Raw genomic sequence first — 17,139 nt, 5'->3', positions numbered from 1 at the left:
ATTTGTCTTTAACTGAAAATGAAGGGAATATATCGTATCTCATTGCAGTTAGTCCTCTGCTCTGATAAAGAAAAAAAAATCATCTTTTTTATAATCTTCACAGGATTTCAGGGTTGGAGGGAGTCAAGAAACCTTTTGCCAAGTGAGATAACTATTTTCTACACCCGAAAGAAGCCCACACAGGCAATAACAATACAACTAATATATTTATTTGTTCCCAAGGTGAAAGCAAGACACAGGGAACCCTATAGCAAGAGAAGAGGGAAAGAGAGAGAGTATGAAAGCCAAATTAGTGTCATGGAAGCAACGACATCTTGCTACACAATGGAAAGTCCTGAACCTGCTTATTAAAGTCTCATTGCTCACAATAGAACACAGACTATAAAAACGCCATGGGGAACCATTAATTAAACATTAAAAGAGCAAATAGTTTTAGTCCCATGAGTTTGTATGTAATTTACATTCTCAAGTATAAATTTAGAGATAATTCCCCATCCCAAATCGCTTTCAACTTTCTGATAAGGTATCTGCAAATATAGAGTCCTACAGAGAGTTTAAAAATATCTTTCCCCATGTGGACTAAGTATTGTTCCTTTCATAAGAAGTTGCTTTTGAATATCAGTCTCCACAACCAAGAAGATTATCATAATATACCTCTAGTTATTAGCCTTGAGGGGTACTTTTGTTCAGAGACGCCACTAGGCCTTTTTTTAGATATGTCTAAGCAATAATAGCAGATGAACTGAAACCAAAGGAAAAGGTTATCCAAGCAGACTGATTTTGCATCTTCGTTTCTGTGACCTTTCATTCGTTTTCCAAGGTCAGAGGCAGTGGGGTGTAGTGGAAAGCATCGAGAGTCCTGAGTTCCAGGCCTGTCTTCTAGTTCTTGTGTGGCCCAGAGGTTGCTAGTTGACCTTGGCCCCAAGTCATACCTCATCTGTGTGCAACAAAGGTTGGATTCAATATTCCTAAGACCCTTCTAGCTGGGAGCCCCTAAGCTAAGTCAGAGGCACACGGTTTCAGAAAATAAATAATAGGTTGGAAGCCTGAGGAAAGGAAGTAACATCCCAGAGTGACCCATAAAGAATACAAGAGGTTTAAGGGGCCAGATATACTTTTTTTTTATGATCCAGTATTGAGAGATATGGTCTAATATATGAGGTTATGATGCCAAAATTGACTTGTTAGTCAATAATTAATTTATGTGTCAGTCACCTCTTTGTAAATCTAATTTGTAATTCATATAATTGATCTGCTTTCTGATTATGGCATTGGCTGTTTACTCCTGGCACTGGAGAAACTGAGCACTATCCTGCCTCAGGGAGCCAATGAGTAACTTTCCTCTCTAGTTAAAAAAATTTAAACAGGAAGAAACCTACATATATAACAAAAGTTAAATAAATTGTAGTATATTCCCATAGTTGGATATTATGAAACTATTAAAAATTATATTATGGAAGTATGTTATTGAAATGGGAAATAATAGTTGGCATATAATCCCATTTTTACACAAGAATTGTGTATATATATATATATATATATATGTAAGTAAAAGAAAAAAATATGCACCTAAATATATAAGAGCAGATTTAATACATTTTAGTTAAATTTGGGCAGTGATAATCTTTATTTTACTTTGCTTATTTACATTTTCTAATTTTTCATGAATAAACCACCTCCTGTGCCATAATTTTAAAACATTTTAATAATAGAAAATACCTAACCAAGTAATTCCTCCACTCAATGACTACCCTTCTGAATTTACAACATATATACTTTAAATTCTAACTCCATGATAAGTTGATTTCTTTTTAATTGAATCTAATTATAAATTGGGAAACTAGTTCAAGCTCTAGCTTTGCCACTTGCTAGCCTCTTGGGCAAGTCAGTGATCACTATCTACTGTGACATTGAGCAAGCAACTCCCCCTTCTCTTGGCCTTATTTTCCTTTGAGAACAAGTGTGTTGATTAGCTCACTCGTGCTCAGAATGTGGTCTCAGAACAGACAGCATCAGTATCCCCAGAGACTTTGTGGAAATCTAGGATACAATGTTTTGCATGGTAAAGATTGAGAATCATCTGACTATATCATCTGTAGATCTCATTTCAGCTTTAAGAAGTCATATTTTATCATGACTCTCATAGATTTGAATCTTTGAGACTCTTGATCTTATTGAATTATCCATTGAGAAAATGAGTTAGCTTCCTTTTTACTGCTATAGACCCTACACGTCTACATTTATATCTTACCCTGAAGGTCATGATGAGGTCATGGGCATCTTAATGTTGTTTCCTATTACCAATTACAGAAAAATGGATGTAAAGTCAAGAAAAAAGAGAAAGCATTATAACAACAATGAGATGTCATTTATAAAATGTTGATAGATGTGTTATGCACTCTACTAAGAACTTTTACAAAGTTAGCTTATTTAAATTTTTATACAAAACTGGTGTTTCATCTATACTTTGTAGATGAGGAAATATATGCATATACACACAATACCCTCCCCCCGCCCACACACACATTTCTCTCCAGTTTTTTTCAACTGCCACCCATTAGCAGACTTGTGGTTCATAAGCTAGCAAAGCTGGATCTTTTTTTTTTAAGTTTATCATTATAAACTTCAGTTAAGCCAACAGTTGTATTTTCATTGTTCTCATGTGTGTGAATGCACGTTTATTTTACTCACATGGCAATAAGAGCTCTTCATATTATGTCTGTTGGTCTGAAGGAGGGCAAATGCTGAGTATCTTGGGAAAATCTCCCTATTGGTTCCTAGAGTCTTCAGGTTTACTTTAGATTCACTAATAATTAGAAGATTTTTCCCTCACAAGCTTTTGAGAACTTAAGATTGTTTTCAATACACCTAATGAAAAAGATATTCTTCGCATTGATTAGAATCAGTCATTGAAAACACTTATAAAGGAGCCATAAATTCTATTGTGCGTGGTCAGGAAAGTATTGGACTTGGAGAAAGAAGTTCCAGAATTAAGACCCGGAATCTAGCTGCAGCCCTTCCACTAACATTATATGACTTGAACAGGTCACTTCATTTTTCTCAAACTTCAATATGTTCATCTTTAAAACACAGATGTTAAGCCCTCTCCTGCCTGCCTCCCAGTATTGCTCTGGGGAATCAAACAGATAAAGGATGTGAGTTTGCTGTATAAGCTACATGGTGCAACACCAATACAATCATCATGTGTAGTGGATTTGGACTCTGTCAATTTAGCTAAGCTGAAACTACATTTTCCAGAATTGCTTTTGTGTGTGTTTCCAAATTAGGGCTGGTAACAAGAGACACCTGTGTAATATTCAAAAGGCAGAATTGAAACATAAGTCGTTTTCCCTGTTGAAGATCAGTGCAGGTCACCATGCACTGTGACAACTCATGTTCATGGCGACTGATATCCTGGTTTACTTAATGGCAAGGGGTAGCCCCTGTACCTGTGTCTCCTTCCATCACAGTCAGGTTTTTCTTTCTAAGATTTTCCTCTCCCTGGGCTGGTTAAGTGAGTAGCTCAGTAATGAAAGCACTAGCTTCTAAAAGTGACCTCACACCATCAAGGTTAGACTTGGTGGGAGACAGACATAAGTTCCAGTTTTTCCTCATAAGTTAAACATTGTCACCAGAAATTCCAGTTTGTCCATGCAATTTTTTCCTATTCCTTTTTCCCTATTTCCTCTTCACAACTGCCAACTGATTGGCCTATTCTAACTTCAGGCCCAACACCAGATTCAGAGAAAAGAACTTTGCATAGTCTCGGCCAGCTCTCATAATTGCATCAGCTCCCAATAATAAATCTTTATTCTATATGCAGTGTGTTCTTCTATCATCAAACCCTGACATCATCAATATCAAAGATAGCACAACTCCAAGAGATGCTTTGATTTCCTTTGCAGCTATATCACACAGCTTAACTTTGCATATTCAATAAAGTTCACATACTTCAGAAAACAAACCATATGCTCTACATATGCAGAAACACTCACACAAACACACATATAGTATAGCACCTACTAAAGCATCTTGCACATAAGAGTATATGCAGTGTTTAAACACAGACTGACACAGGCACACACACACACTCGTTAAGTTGCTTTAGTTAAAACTTTACCTAAACCAAAGATATATTTTGAAAGCAATCAAATCAGGATTTATTAATTAAAGCTTTGTAAATGTCACAAAACCCTGGCCCCAATTTTTTATGAGAATGAGTTGAATTACATTTTTTTTTCCAAAAAGATCTCCCACATACACATGAAAATGAGATGTTCTCTGCTGCCATAGTGTAAACTCCCTGATTTTGCCCCCAGTTGATTGTAACCTCTAAGCTAACCATGACTGTGCTAATAAGAATGTTGAAGGATTGGAAAAAGGATCTATAAGTAGGAAGAAGAGCTCAAGAGGGAAAGGTACTAGAAACCTATGAAGCACTCTCCACTTGATTAAAATGCTAAAAGTTAAAAATATTGCTTTTTTAACATCCAGATATACAAGCTCCCTCCTGCTTACTTACCCATCCATTTACTTTCCCAGCTCCATTGCACAGGTAAGAGAGCTCAGCTCCAGATGGTAGCTATAGGTTTGAGATTTAAAGCTACCTGCTCCCTCGTTATAATATGAGCATCCCATTGTAAACCTTAGAGAGTCAGTGCATTCTTAGCAACCCTCTCCACTCCATTATCCATATCTTTTCCACACAAACAATGAATACCCTCACTGGATTAACAGCTTTGTATTCTAGTTGCTATGGTTCTCTCTTTATAGAATATTAGTTCTTTGAGATCAGGTTTACCATAAACACAAACTGAGGAACCAAAGAAGGAAGCTGGAGGACATTCTTCTCCTTAATACTATCTGTGGAATCAAAAATAGATCTTTAAATTCTCTAAAGTTCAGATCCTTCATCTTTAAATGGGGATAAGGATACCTACTTCATGATTATTATGACGATTACATGAGACAAATGTGAATACACTCAGTAAATATGTGATGCACAGAAGGATTTTAAGATGTCTTATGGTGAATTTTTATATAGTATTTAAGAGAACCAATAAATTTACCCGTGTAGCAAAGTACTTCCGTGAGATATAAGGATGATGATAAGGATTGGGGCAAAGAGTTGATTCGGTCACACTTGACTGTCTTGAAATCTGTCTTGGCATCGGGTCCTCTTCCTCCATCGATAGGTGGTCAGTCTCAGAGGGTTGGTCATCTCCCTCTTGCTTCAGAGACACAGCCTGGAATCCTTCAAAACTCCCAATTGTTGACATTTCTTCAGGCTAAACCAAGGGCAGAAAAATCTCATTGAAAAAATGTTACCTCTGTACCTGTGTCCTAGCTATGGCAAAACAGAATATGATGAGCAAATGGAATTCCTGAAACTTAAAAACACCCTTCATGTTAACTAAACAGAGGCATTGGTGGATACAGCTTCATAACCAGACTTCTAAATACCATCCATAATCCTGCAAGGTCATTTACCAGAGGAGTGAAGGAGAGACTCTCCGGACAGAGAAAAGGAGTTTAATCCCAGGAGACGGGAACCTGAACAAGAGAAGAACTGTATAAAATAATTACCAGACAATTTCTCTTCAAAATTGCATAGCATTTTTGGTTGAAAATTCACCAGACTGCAAGCTTATTTAAGAGTTAAAAGCAATGATAATGCATTTTCTTGTGTGCTTCTTGAGTAATAATAGAGCATAAGAGCACTTAGAACTGAACATGTTTTTAAACTGAAAAATTCGAATTCTAAAAATTTATTCTAAGGAAATAATTTAGATGAATACCCAAAGACTCACACACACGCACATGCATACATGCACACACAGACACACACACACGGTTGTTCAGCTGGGCGTGGTGGCTCATGCCTGTAATCCCAGCATTCTAGGAGTCCAAGGCTGGTAGATCCCTTGTGCTCAGGAGTTTGAGACCAGCCTGGGCAACATGGCGAAACCCAGTCTCTACAAAAAACACAAAAATTAGCCAGACATGGTGGCATGTGCCCGTAGTCCCAGCTACTCGGTAGGCTGAGGTGGGAGGGTCACCTGAGCACAGGAAGTGGAAGCTGCAGTGAGCCAAGATCATGCCACTGCACTCCAGGCTAGGCAACAGAGTAAGACCCTGTCTCAAAAAAAAAAAAAAAAAAAAAAGTTTGTTCATCACAACATCGCATCTAATAGAAAAATATACCACGTTATATAAAAGAAAAACACACCACTTTATATCTCATAGAACAATAGAACACTGTATATAAAAACATTAGACATTCATGCAATATTGTGTCTAACGCCAAAAGATAAAATAAAATAAGTATCCATCAATAAGAAGTTGACTAAATAAAATATGTTGTACCATAAATACAATGTTATCATTGAAAATGTGAGTGTATATTTTTATCACAGAAAATATCCAAAATATATTATAAATGGAAAAAAGTAAGTTACAAAATATTATAAATAATATTATTCCAATTTTTTAAAATTAGAAAGAGAAGAAAGATGAAGGAAAGGAAAGGAAGAAAGAAGGAAAAAAGAAAGAGAAAAGAAAGAAAGAAAGAAAGAAAGAAAGAAAGAAAGAAAGAAAGAAAGAAAGAGAAAGAAAGAAAAGAAAGACGAAGGAAGGAAGGAAAGGAAGGAAGGAAGGGAAGGAAGGGAAGGAAGGAAGGAAGGAAGGAAGGAAGGAAGGAAGAAGGAAGGAAAGGAAGGGAAGGAAGGAAGGAAGGAAATGAAGGAAGGAAGGAAGGAAGGAAGGAAGGAAGGAAGGAAGGAGGAAGGAAATGTACCTGCATATGTATATACAGGCATACACGTATGGTATAACGGATTTTAAAATGTCTAAAAAGAGGGCTTGAAAAGAAGTAAAATAAAATATTAACAATAGTTTTCTCTAGATGACAGTGTTAGAGGTGATTTTATTTTTGTTTCTTTCCATGTCTATGGGTGCTAGTAATGATCACACGTGGTTTAAAATAAATAAAAATAATAATATATTGGTTTCTATTTTGTACATATAAAGCAAAGCAAAATAAAATAGAGCGCACATGTTAGCGTGTGCACTCAAATCATTTCAAGCTGACAGTGAGCATGTTGTCAATGCTGCCTGGAAAGTTTCGTGTCCATTTTCACCATGAAAGTAGGAATGTCATATTATTCTCACAGTCACCTCCTTGTTCTTAAACAAAAAGTGGTTTTTAATCAATTTCCTTGGTTCTTGTGAAACAAAGGAAGGTGAGAAAAAGCCCCTATCCCCAGCAAACTTCCACTTTTGAAATTGGGATTAACTAGGCTATTCACAAAAGGTAAAAATAGTATGATCATATAATTTATTAGCTAATTTTGGAAATTTTGGCATGAAAAGGGTGCTATTGGCAATTATGTCAGGATGATAGGAGTGAACTGGATGGTCTCAAGCAAATGTGTATCTATATACATGTTCACCCTGAGGATTTGAATGTAGAAAACACAGTTAAGGTAACTCACAAGTGGAAAGCCTTGTGCAGTTTGTTTTATATGTTTTCTTAAGCTTTGTATGTTTTCTTATCCGATCTTTCCAGCAATCCTAGAAGAGCTACTTACTCTTTCCCCATCTTTCTGAGGAACACAGAGTAGATGGGAACCACCCAGGGTCACACTTTGATAGTCGTAGCAGCAAACGGCCTCCCAACCATGCCCCCAGTATAGCACACCCAACATCTGCCTTATGACAGAAAAGATGTCTGTGAGCTTTTAGGTGATCTTTTAAAGTGAGGTGTGCAAAAGGTAGAAATTGGTCTCTGAGAAAACAAGGAATGAAGAAGCAGGAGAAAGAGAGAGAGTGTGTGCGTGTGTGTGTGTGTGTGTGTGAGAGAGAGAGAGAGACATAGAGAGACATAGAGACAGAGACAGAGAAAGAAAGAGGCACTCTGACCTCCCTGTCCCTGGCAGCTACATGCTCTATTTATGCAGGTCTGCCACCTTTATCACAGTGGGTGTTGGAAGGAAATGCATTTCTAAAGTTCTCTATAACCTGTGAAGGAAGGTTTGTGTCACTGGGGAAGGAAAGCCTGCTTCTGTATTTGTGCACTCTGTGAACACACGCCTAACAACAGACATCTGCGAAAGGCTCCTGTGCCTGGAAAACAGAGGGAGGATTTAATTAGCACCACTTCCTCTCCCTCAGGCTGTCTTCTCTGGAAACACTTGGGGAAGCTCTGCGCTCTGAGACCAAGCTGTTTGAGATCCAGGAAAGAAGGAAACTCTCAGCTCCGTTTAAATTCTCACTGCCATAAATAGTGGGAAAGTTGAGCTCAGCTATCCCAATCCAGAGTAATTCCAGCTCTGTTCCAGTCACAGGAATATCTTAGAAGAACAATAAATAGAACTTCCTCAACTTCCCCAATAGGAGAAGCGTGTTGCACATCTACACATTCCACTCTATTTCTCATGACCTCTGGCCCAGTTCATTCCCAATTCAGTAGCAAGTGCTCTTCTATCCCTGCATAGGCTGTATTCCGTGAAATGCTAAAGGTACATTAATACCAGTAACAGATCAAAATCAAATGTTCCATTGCTTTCACATAGATCAATCATCCCCTGCAACAAACTCATTGGGAGCCTTTTAGAACTGAAAAGATTTACTGTTCTGTAATATTTCCCAGTAAATTTATATCTTCATTTAGAGAGTAAAGGCAACACATTCAGAGAGTAAAGGCAGCACAATTTCATAGGAAAACAAAGGGTCAAAACTTAGAAAAAGTAAATGATGTTCACAGTTTTTTTTTGTTTGTTTGTTTTTGTTTTTTTTTTTTTTTTTGAGACAGAGTCTTGCTCTGTCGCCAGGCTGAAGTGCAGTGGCACGATCTAGGCTCACTGCATTCTCCGCCTCCTGGGTTCATGCAATTCTTCTGCCTCAGCCTCCAGAGCAGCTGGGACTACAGGCGTGTGCCACCATGCCCAGCTAATTTTTTGTATTTTTAGTAGAGACAGAGTTTCACCGTGTTGGCCAGGATGGTCTTGATATCTGGACCTCGTGATCTGCCCGCCTCGGTCTCCCAAAGTCCTGGGATTATAGGCATGAGCCACCTTGCCCAGCCAATGTTCTTACTTTTCAATGGAATCTTCTCATTCCAGGGAATTCATGTAATAAAAACTACCTTTAAGAAGCAAAACACTACAATATTAATTACTTATTCTGAGTAGTAATGAAAATTGAAAACCAACTAAACACCTAATGTTCAAGGAATGGCTAAGTATATCCAATTGGTATTGTACAGACATTCAGAATAACACACAAACATTGCAGTAGCACGAGATTAACAGTTGTATCTTCTTAAGTGAAATAAAGCAGGAAACCAAAAATATTTTATCTTGCAATGTTCCACTGAATAATTTCACATTGGTAAAGACTAGAAAGAAAATATTTATATTTATTGAAGTAGTGGATTGTGCATCAATTTTTGCTCTTTTAAAAAAATTAAATGGCAGTAGTGCAGATTTTTTAGCATTAAAAAAACCCCAAATAAAGCCTTAAAGAAGTACTACCTTGCCTTTGATTAGACAATAGAAATACTATATTTCTCAGCTGCCAGAAAATTCAGAACTAAATTTAATATAGTATTATAGTAAATAACTTATTTCCAGATCCTGGTGTAAGTATAACTGCTTCCATTTATAAGGAATTCATCTATCTCTCTGAGACTTTTTCTAATAATATTATAGAGGCATGTAGGGCATAAATTATAGCTGAAAAGTTATTGTCTAGTTCAACTTTTTTATCTGGCAAATATTGAAACAGACCCCCTGAGATGAAGGTTGTCCATGGCCACACAGCTCCGTAGAATCAACACATGCAACCAGACCTCCAGTTTTCTGGACTCCAGTTCACTGTTCTATCCTACTCTCAAAGTTGCTGCATTTAGAAGAAAAGCAAAGAAACGGCCATCAAACTTATGCACTGGCAAACTGGAGGCACTTTTGCCAAATGTCTGAGGCCAGTGAGTTCTGGGCTCAGAGATACAGCTTCCATGAAGCAGGACCACTCCCCAGCTTCCCCTGCATCGGCAGCCCCACAGCGAGCACTGCAGGCTGAATGAAGCCTTTCTCTTTCCCCCAGAACCAGGTTGACAAATCCTTTAGGCACAAGAAGCACAGTGCCTGAGGTTTCACAAAACTTTTAGAAGCCCTTGAAATATTTTACTTTCTTTTAAAATGAGAAGGAAAAAAATGGCTTTTAGGGTCACAAATTTGAAAGTTTTAAATTGTTCTCACATCAGAAAAAAGAAAAACTAAAATTTGTAAGGCACCCCAAACCTATTACATTTTGCCTAAAAGGGAAAAAACACATAATATTGAACAATTTAAAGTTATAGAAACAGAAGTTTTAATATTGATATTGTCACAGTGAGAAGACAAAAAGGTTTGGGGCATAGAGATCATAACGTGGTCCTGGCTCAAATCCACATTCTTTCTACTCCCATTTCCCATTTGATTTTTCATTCTGCTGCTCCATCCTAGACTGTCAGAGCTAGCCTACCCCGGGTCCAGAGCTTTCCAGTCTCTTCATCATTGATGATTCTGCTCCACCACGTACTGAAAGATTTCTGTCCTACAGAAAAACCGCACGATCTTTAGACGATACTTTTTGCTTTTTTTAAAAGCAAAGACAGATCCACCATAGTTGGCCCCCAGTATATGTTTCTCAGAGAAGTGGATGAATAACTACCCTGAGAACTTTTTAATCAGTATGAAAGGCACCCTGAAAACTCCTAATCAGCTTTAAAGGCATAGCCAGCCACACTTAGTTGCCAGAACTTGAGTCAGAGGCAAAGAAAAGGCACGTTTGGGAATGTTTTTCCCTCTCACAACAGTTCAATAAAGGCCAATTTGAGGCTGGGAGCAGTGGCTTACGCCTGTAATCCCAACAATTTGGGAGGCCAACGTGGGCGGATCACCTGAGGTCAGGAGTTCAAGACCAGCCTGGTCAACATGGTGAAACCCCCATCTCTACTAAAAATAGAAAAATTAGCCAGACGTGGTGGCAGGCCCCTGTAAATCCCAGCTACTTGGGAGGCAGAGGCAGGAGAATTGCTTGAACCTGGGAGGTGGAGGTTGCAGTGAGCTGAGATCACACTACTGCACTCCAGCCTGGGTGACAGAGTGAGACTCCATTTCAAAAAAAATAAAAAAACAAAAATTTGACTATAACGAAAAGTATCATACTTCATATTTAGAAACCAGTATTGGCATTAAAGATGCTTGCCTTCTCTCAGGGCTATTTCATGGTGAATCTCTTCACAAGAGCCATGTCATTCTCCATTTCTTCAGCACTACCTGCCCCCTTTTTAAATCTAGTTTTCAGAAAGTCCTTCTGGGCTGCCGGCCCTCTCTGCCTGCTGGACCAGCTGCAACACCAGGCACTCCCTTGCTTTTTTCACTTGTTCTGTCTGTCTCCTGATACCTCCAGAAGTCACACGGGATTTTTAAAAATCCTATTGCAGGTATCTATAATATCCACAAAACTTTTGAAATATCAATAGCTACTTGATGATCCCCATTGCTAGCTCTGTGAACCCTTGGGAAGAAAAGCTGGCTGTTTAGCACTCATCTATTCCAATCTCCACTGCCTTAGTCCATTGCAGCTGCTATAACCAAACACATGGGGCTGAATAATTTATAAACCACAGAAATTTATTTCTCACAATTCTGGAGTCTGATTATTCCAAGATCGAGGCACCAGCAGATCGGTGTCTGGTGCGGGTCTCTGCTTTCAAGATGGTGCTTTTAACATTGTACCTCTCGAAGGGGACAAATGCTGTGTCCTCACATGATGGGAGAAATGAAAATGGTAAAAAGGGCCTAGCTAGTTTCCTCCAGATTTTTTATAAGGCACTAATCCCATTCGTGAGAACAGAGCCCTTATAGCCTAATCACCTCCCACAGGCCTCACCTCTTAATATCACTGTTTAGGGGATTATGTTTCAACATAAATCTTAAAGAAGACACAGACCTTCAAACCATAGCATCCACCTTTTACAAGTAAGGAAACTGAGGCCCAGAATGGTTGTGTGTCTCTTCTGAACTCTTAGTTAATTACAACTTAGTTAAATAAAGAATGAAATTACAGTAACCACAGAATTAAAAAATCTTGTATCTAGAGCCATATTTGTGCACAGACAGGGAACTTAGAAAAGTCTATGGCTTGTTAACAAGAACGATGACGCTGTTGCAGATGGGATAGCGATGGGAATAGGAAGGAAGATCAGGAATTCGTCCCTGTGGCCTGTGTGCAGTCAAAGATGTCAACTGTGTTTTCTCACGCTGACACCTCTACCCCCATGAAGGGGTTAACAGTCTCAAGGCATATACCCAAAATAAAAATCTACTTTTAATTTTGACATTTTGTAAAGGTAATTTATGTGAATTTATGTGTGCAGCCTTCCCTGAGTCTGTCTGTGAGAACAGCCGAGGGATGTGCAGTGGATAAACAACAATACTCTAACACCTCATAACTCTCCAACAAGCCTGCTTCTGTGCCAGTTGAGATAAGAAAATTGGCAAACAATTCCTTACAATTTCACATTTTGTATATTAGTGATAACATGCCAGCAGGGTTGCTCTGTGTCCTGGGGGAAAGTTGAGTTGACGGAGGCTTTCTCCCCTCCCAGCTCCACCTGCGCCAGGCAGAGTCCTCTGCTCCGCTATAGAGTGCTTTGACTCAGCAGCAGATGGAAAGAGGGCTGTGGGGAAGAATACAGGGCTAGGCCAAGAAATGTGGGTCCTCACTCTTTTGCTGTCCCCTCAGAGTAACCCTGGGTAGGTCACTTTCTTGCTTCCCTTCTCTGCACTGCAGGTTCCTCTCCACAAAATAAAGGTGAGACTTGATTGTTTGCAAGTTGTGCTCCTGGATACTATTCATTGTTTTTTTGTTTGTTTGTTTGTTTGTTTGTTTTTGTTTCTGTTTTGAGATGGAGTCTCGCACTGTTGCCCGGGCTGCAGTGCAGTGACGCGATCTCAGCTCACTGCAACCTCTGCCTCCAGGGTTCAAGTGATTCTCCTGCCTCAGCCTCCTGAGTAGCTGGGATTACAGGTGACCTCCACCAAACCCAGCTAATTTTTTGTGTGTTTTTAGTAGAGACGGGGTTTCACCATTTTGGCCAGACTGGTCTCGAACTCCTGACCTCGTGATTCGCCTGCCTCGGCTTCCCAAAGTGCTGGGATTACAGGCGTGAGCCATCACGCCCAGCCCTGGATACTACTCTTGAGGTTACCTGAGGGGTTCATGGGTGGATTTTCCCGGTCATCAAACTTATTTCAGTCAAAAAAGATCCATTTATCTCTTACTGGATTTCTTCTGAAGCTTTTATTTGGGGGGAAAATGTTCAAATTTGAAAACTGTTGGACTAAATTATTCATAAGTTTCCAGTTCAATGAGTCTACAAGATTTGATTAATTTTTCTTCAGTGTCCGGAATGCTTTAGATGGAAGCCTATAGAGATTGTTCATAAATGGTTTTCCCCATCTCATCTTCATCATGTGACTCCAACTGAGCAAACTGGTTCTCTTGTGATTAAAAAGCTGTAAGGTCACAGGAATAAGATTGTGATAACGGTCACGAATTTGGGTGCCTATTGTGGAGATTATAGGGTGTTGTTTTATGACTTCCCTCTGACTCAAATAAAAATCCATATAGACCAGAGCTGCTTGGGACATGCAGAGTGGAGAGCTGGGCATCTCACCCAGTCCAGTGGTGAGGGCCAAAGACATGCTCGAGCCTCAGTAACTATTCTTGTACTTAAGAAGGAAATAATTTAAAGTTCTGTTGAGCTTCTCACAGCATGTATTTATTTTTAGAGAGATTTTCTCAAAAATACATAAAGAAGAAAGTGATAAAGACAAAGATACTGACTAGAGAATTTTTTGAGATTACAGATCCCTTGAGATGAATTTCCTTAGACGTTTGAGTGCATGCTTCTACCACTCATCCAGTCTGGGTTATGATAGCACTTGAGTTCTTGACTCCCGGGGCATTGATCCTACTATTCTGTAATCACCATTTACTTTCCTGTCTTCACTAGTGGGCCATGAGCAATTCCAGAGCAGGAACTGTGCTGCACTAATCTTCACAATCCAGCACTTAGTATAGGCATGATATAGAGCAGCCATTAAGTTTACATTTCTTGGATGGATGAATGGATACCCTGCCTTGTTTCTTGGCACTACTTCAGATTGGAAGGACAAGACTTATATTTGTTTTATCTGTGCACATTACCTCATACACAGCGAGTGCTCAGTAAATGTTTGTGGACCGAGTAATGAAGTTGTGTGCTAAAGCATGAACAAAAGCATCTTCTCTCACAGACACATATAGGAACTCATACCACAGTCTTTAATCTACAGAAGCTCATAGTCTAGTGGAGGTGACAGAAACACGAGCAGATAATGGCAGCCTTTTGTGATAGAGCCATGATAGGAGTATGTGCACAAAACACCATAGAGACAGAAGATGGTTAGTGGGAAGAGGGGAATGCGAGTGTGGGAAGTTAGAGGTGTGGAGTAAGGCACCTCAGAGCTGACTGTACACTAGAGGGTAGGTGGAGGACGTTCCAGGCAAATGTGTGAGGTGTGAGAGGAGTGTGTTCCAAAAGTGGCAGGTAATATGGTGTGTGCAATTGAGATGTCAGACGCCCACCCTCAAACCCAATCCCTTGAAGATCTGGTTACAGTTGGTGAAAACTAACATTTCGCCATGGGAGGAGAATTTGAAATTCTTCTCACACTTTCCCTGTATTCCCTTCTCTCTGCCATCCCCTCCACACCTGCTGAGAATTTTCTCACAGTCAACCCACTTACACATTCTGGCCTTGGCAGTGTAAATATTCCACTTGCCTTAAGTATTTCCTGGGGTTAACAACTTTATCAAAGATTTAGAGAGGTCATGGAGAGGTGTGTCACATTGTATATGGTCCAATATTATATCATTCATCTATTTCTCACTTCTCTCTTTTCAGAATAACAAATTCTTTCTTGTTTATGTGTTTGGTTAGAAACATATCTACTTAATCTACATATCCAGATCTCTTGGGTTCTCCCCTTCACAGCCCCTGTCCAATACTGAAATTCCCCTACAGGAATAAATTCTATAGCTAGCTATTAATATAAATCTATATAAGGATTTGTGAATTAGAAGAGAGTTGGCAGGAGAAGCATCTGAAAAAGTAAAACAAAACCACTCTGTAAGCCAAATATTGAATTGAGTGACTTATCTCAGGCAATAGCAAAAGTGTCCTACTTTGCAACTGGCCTGACCCTGAAGACTGTGGGACAGAAAGGGGGCAGAAAAGTGGTCGCATTCTGGGGAGTAGAATAAATAAGACTAAATCACCAGTCCCCCAACCCCAACCAAACGCACATACAAAAGAGAGAGAAAAATACAGAAAGAGAGGAAAGAGCAACACGCAAGGCTAAAGATGCTGGTCCTGATAATGCACTCGGAGAGCCTGTAAAGACTCAGATGTTTTCTCCATATACAGATGAACAAGAAAGAAGAAGAGAGATAAAAAAAATCAACCAATGCCAACAGCTGAGACCTGCAGTAGCCTTTGTTATTTTCTCTACAAACTAAATAGAATCTCTGATTTTGAATCTGCTGATTCAGAAGCTTGGTGGTGTCAATGCCTACACATTAAAACAAGCCTCTGTCCCAGTTATTGAGACATCCCAGAGGAGTGTGTAGATTAATGCCTACCAGAGATTACTACCTTCCCAGCATTAATCTTGGTGCCAAGCAGCAGTGAGAACAAACATTCCACAACCAGATGTTCCTGCCTGGGAGTTTTGTTTAAGGAAGTCACCCCAAAACCTCAGTTTCTTGTTAGACCAACTGTGACTTTTTACACCTAGATTTTATAAAATTCATGGGAAGTATTCATCTAAGTTCTGAAAATAGTATTTTTCCCTCAAAATAAAAACTCCAGCCTTTATTATTCTAATGGTTTTTATTAATAAACATTTTATTGAACTATGACATGCACTCAAAAAATCATAAATATGCAGAACAATGAATTATCATAAAATAAGAATACCAGTGTGATATGGTTTGGCTGTGTCCCCACCCAAATCTCATTTTGAATTGTAGCTCCCATAATTCCCACAGTGTCATGGGAGGGACCCAGTGGGAGGTAACTCAGGGGGCCGGTCTTTTCCATGCTGTTCTCACGATAGTGAATAAGTATCACGAGATCTGATGGATTTATAAAGGGGAGTTTCCCTGCACATGCACCCTCCTGCCTGCTGCCATGTAAGATGTGTCTTGCTTCCCCTTCACCTTCTGCCATGATTTTGAAGCCTCCCCAGCCATGTGGAACTGTGAGTCAATTAAACCTCTCTCCTTTATAAATTACCCGGTCTCTGGTATATCTTTATTAGTAGCATGATAACAGATATTAATACACCATGCAAACAATCACTGAGGTCAAGAAATAGCACACTACCAGCACTGTGACAGGATTATTTTTCTAAAAGTGACTCTTCAGTTAGTTTCACATGATAAAATCCAACAGGGCTGCCAAACATTTTAGATATTATCTAACTCAACATCTTCATTTTACAAATAAGAATTAGATCCTCAGATGGGAGTAAGGAAGTGACTTACTTCAGGTCACAAAGTAAATTAATGGAAGCAGTAGGGTTTCAGGCTCCTCTTTTCTGCTTAAACTGCCTCAAATCCCTGAGAAGGCTTTGTTGGCCTATGAAGCAAGAGAAACCTGCTCTCTGAGAGAGGTGATGTCAGCAAGGTGGCCGGCTAGAAGCCCCCTAGCACTCTACTCTTCACAAAGACAGTCAGAACAATAAATAAACAACTACATTTTAATGAAAATAACCAAGGAAGGGCACCAAAGTGCATCAGGGGAGTAACAGAAACCCTGGTGAACACAGAAACTTGGGATTGTTATGTAGAGATGGGAAGGAAATGGCAGGCCTCCACCACTCCATCCCTTAATCAGGATCACTTCGGAACTAGGAGGAACTTCTGTCTACAACAACGAAGAAAGCAAGAGGATCCTAGGAATCCCCATCAACACCTTGGACACCAACAGATTTCAACCCTGGGATCCCCTGCAGTGCTCACAGGCACTAAGCCCAGCTGTGG

General features: G+C 39.4%; 1 protein-coding gene across 1 annotated transcript in view; it reads right to left on the bottom strand.

Moving 5' to 3' along the window:
* TPRG1 (tumor protein p63 regulated 1) overlaps positions 1 to 17,139 on the bottom strand; it is a 150,306-nt gene that overhangs the window by 110,413 nt on the left and 22,754 nt on the right. The window contains exon 2 of the mRNA XM_003256642.4: positions 5,070 to 5,288. Coding sequence (XP_003256690.1) covers positions 5,070 to 5,279 — 210 coding nt within the window. The 5' untranslated portion in view covers positions 5,280 to 5,288. The remainder of the gene's footprint in view (positions 1 to 5,069; positions 5,289 to 17,139) is intronic.

This window comes from Nomascus leucogenys, chromosome 11 (assembly GCF_006542625.1).
Source record: "Nomascus leucogenys isolate Asia chromosome 11, Asia_NLE_v1, whole genome shotgun sequence".
In the NCBI taxonomy this organism is placed as follows: domain Eukaryota; kingdom Metazoa; phylum Chordata; class Mammalia; order Primates; family Hylobatidae; genus Nomascus; species Nomascus leucogenys.
The sequence above is the reverse complement of the archived record's forward strand: the minus strand, read 5'-3'. Positions and strand labels throughout refer to the sequence as shown.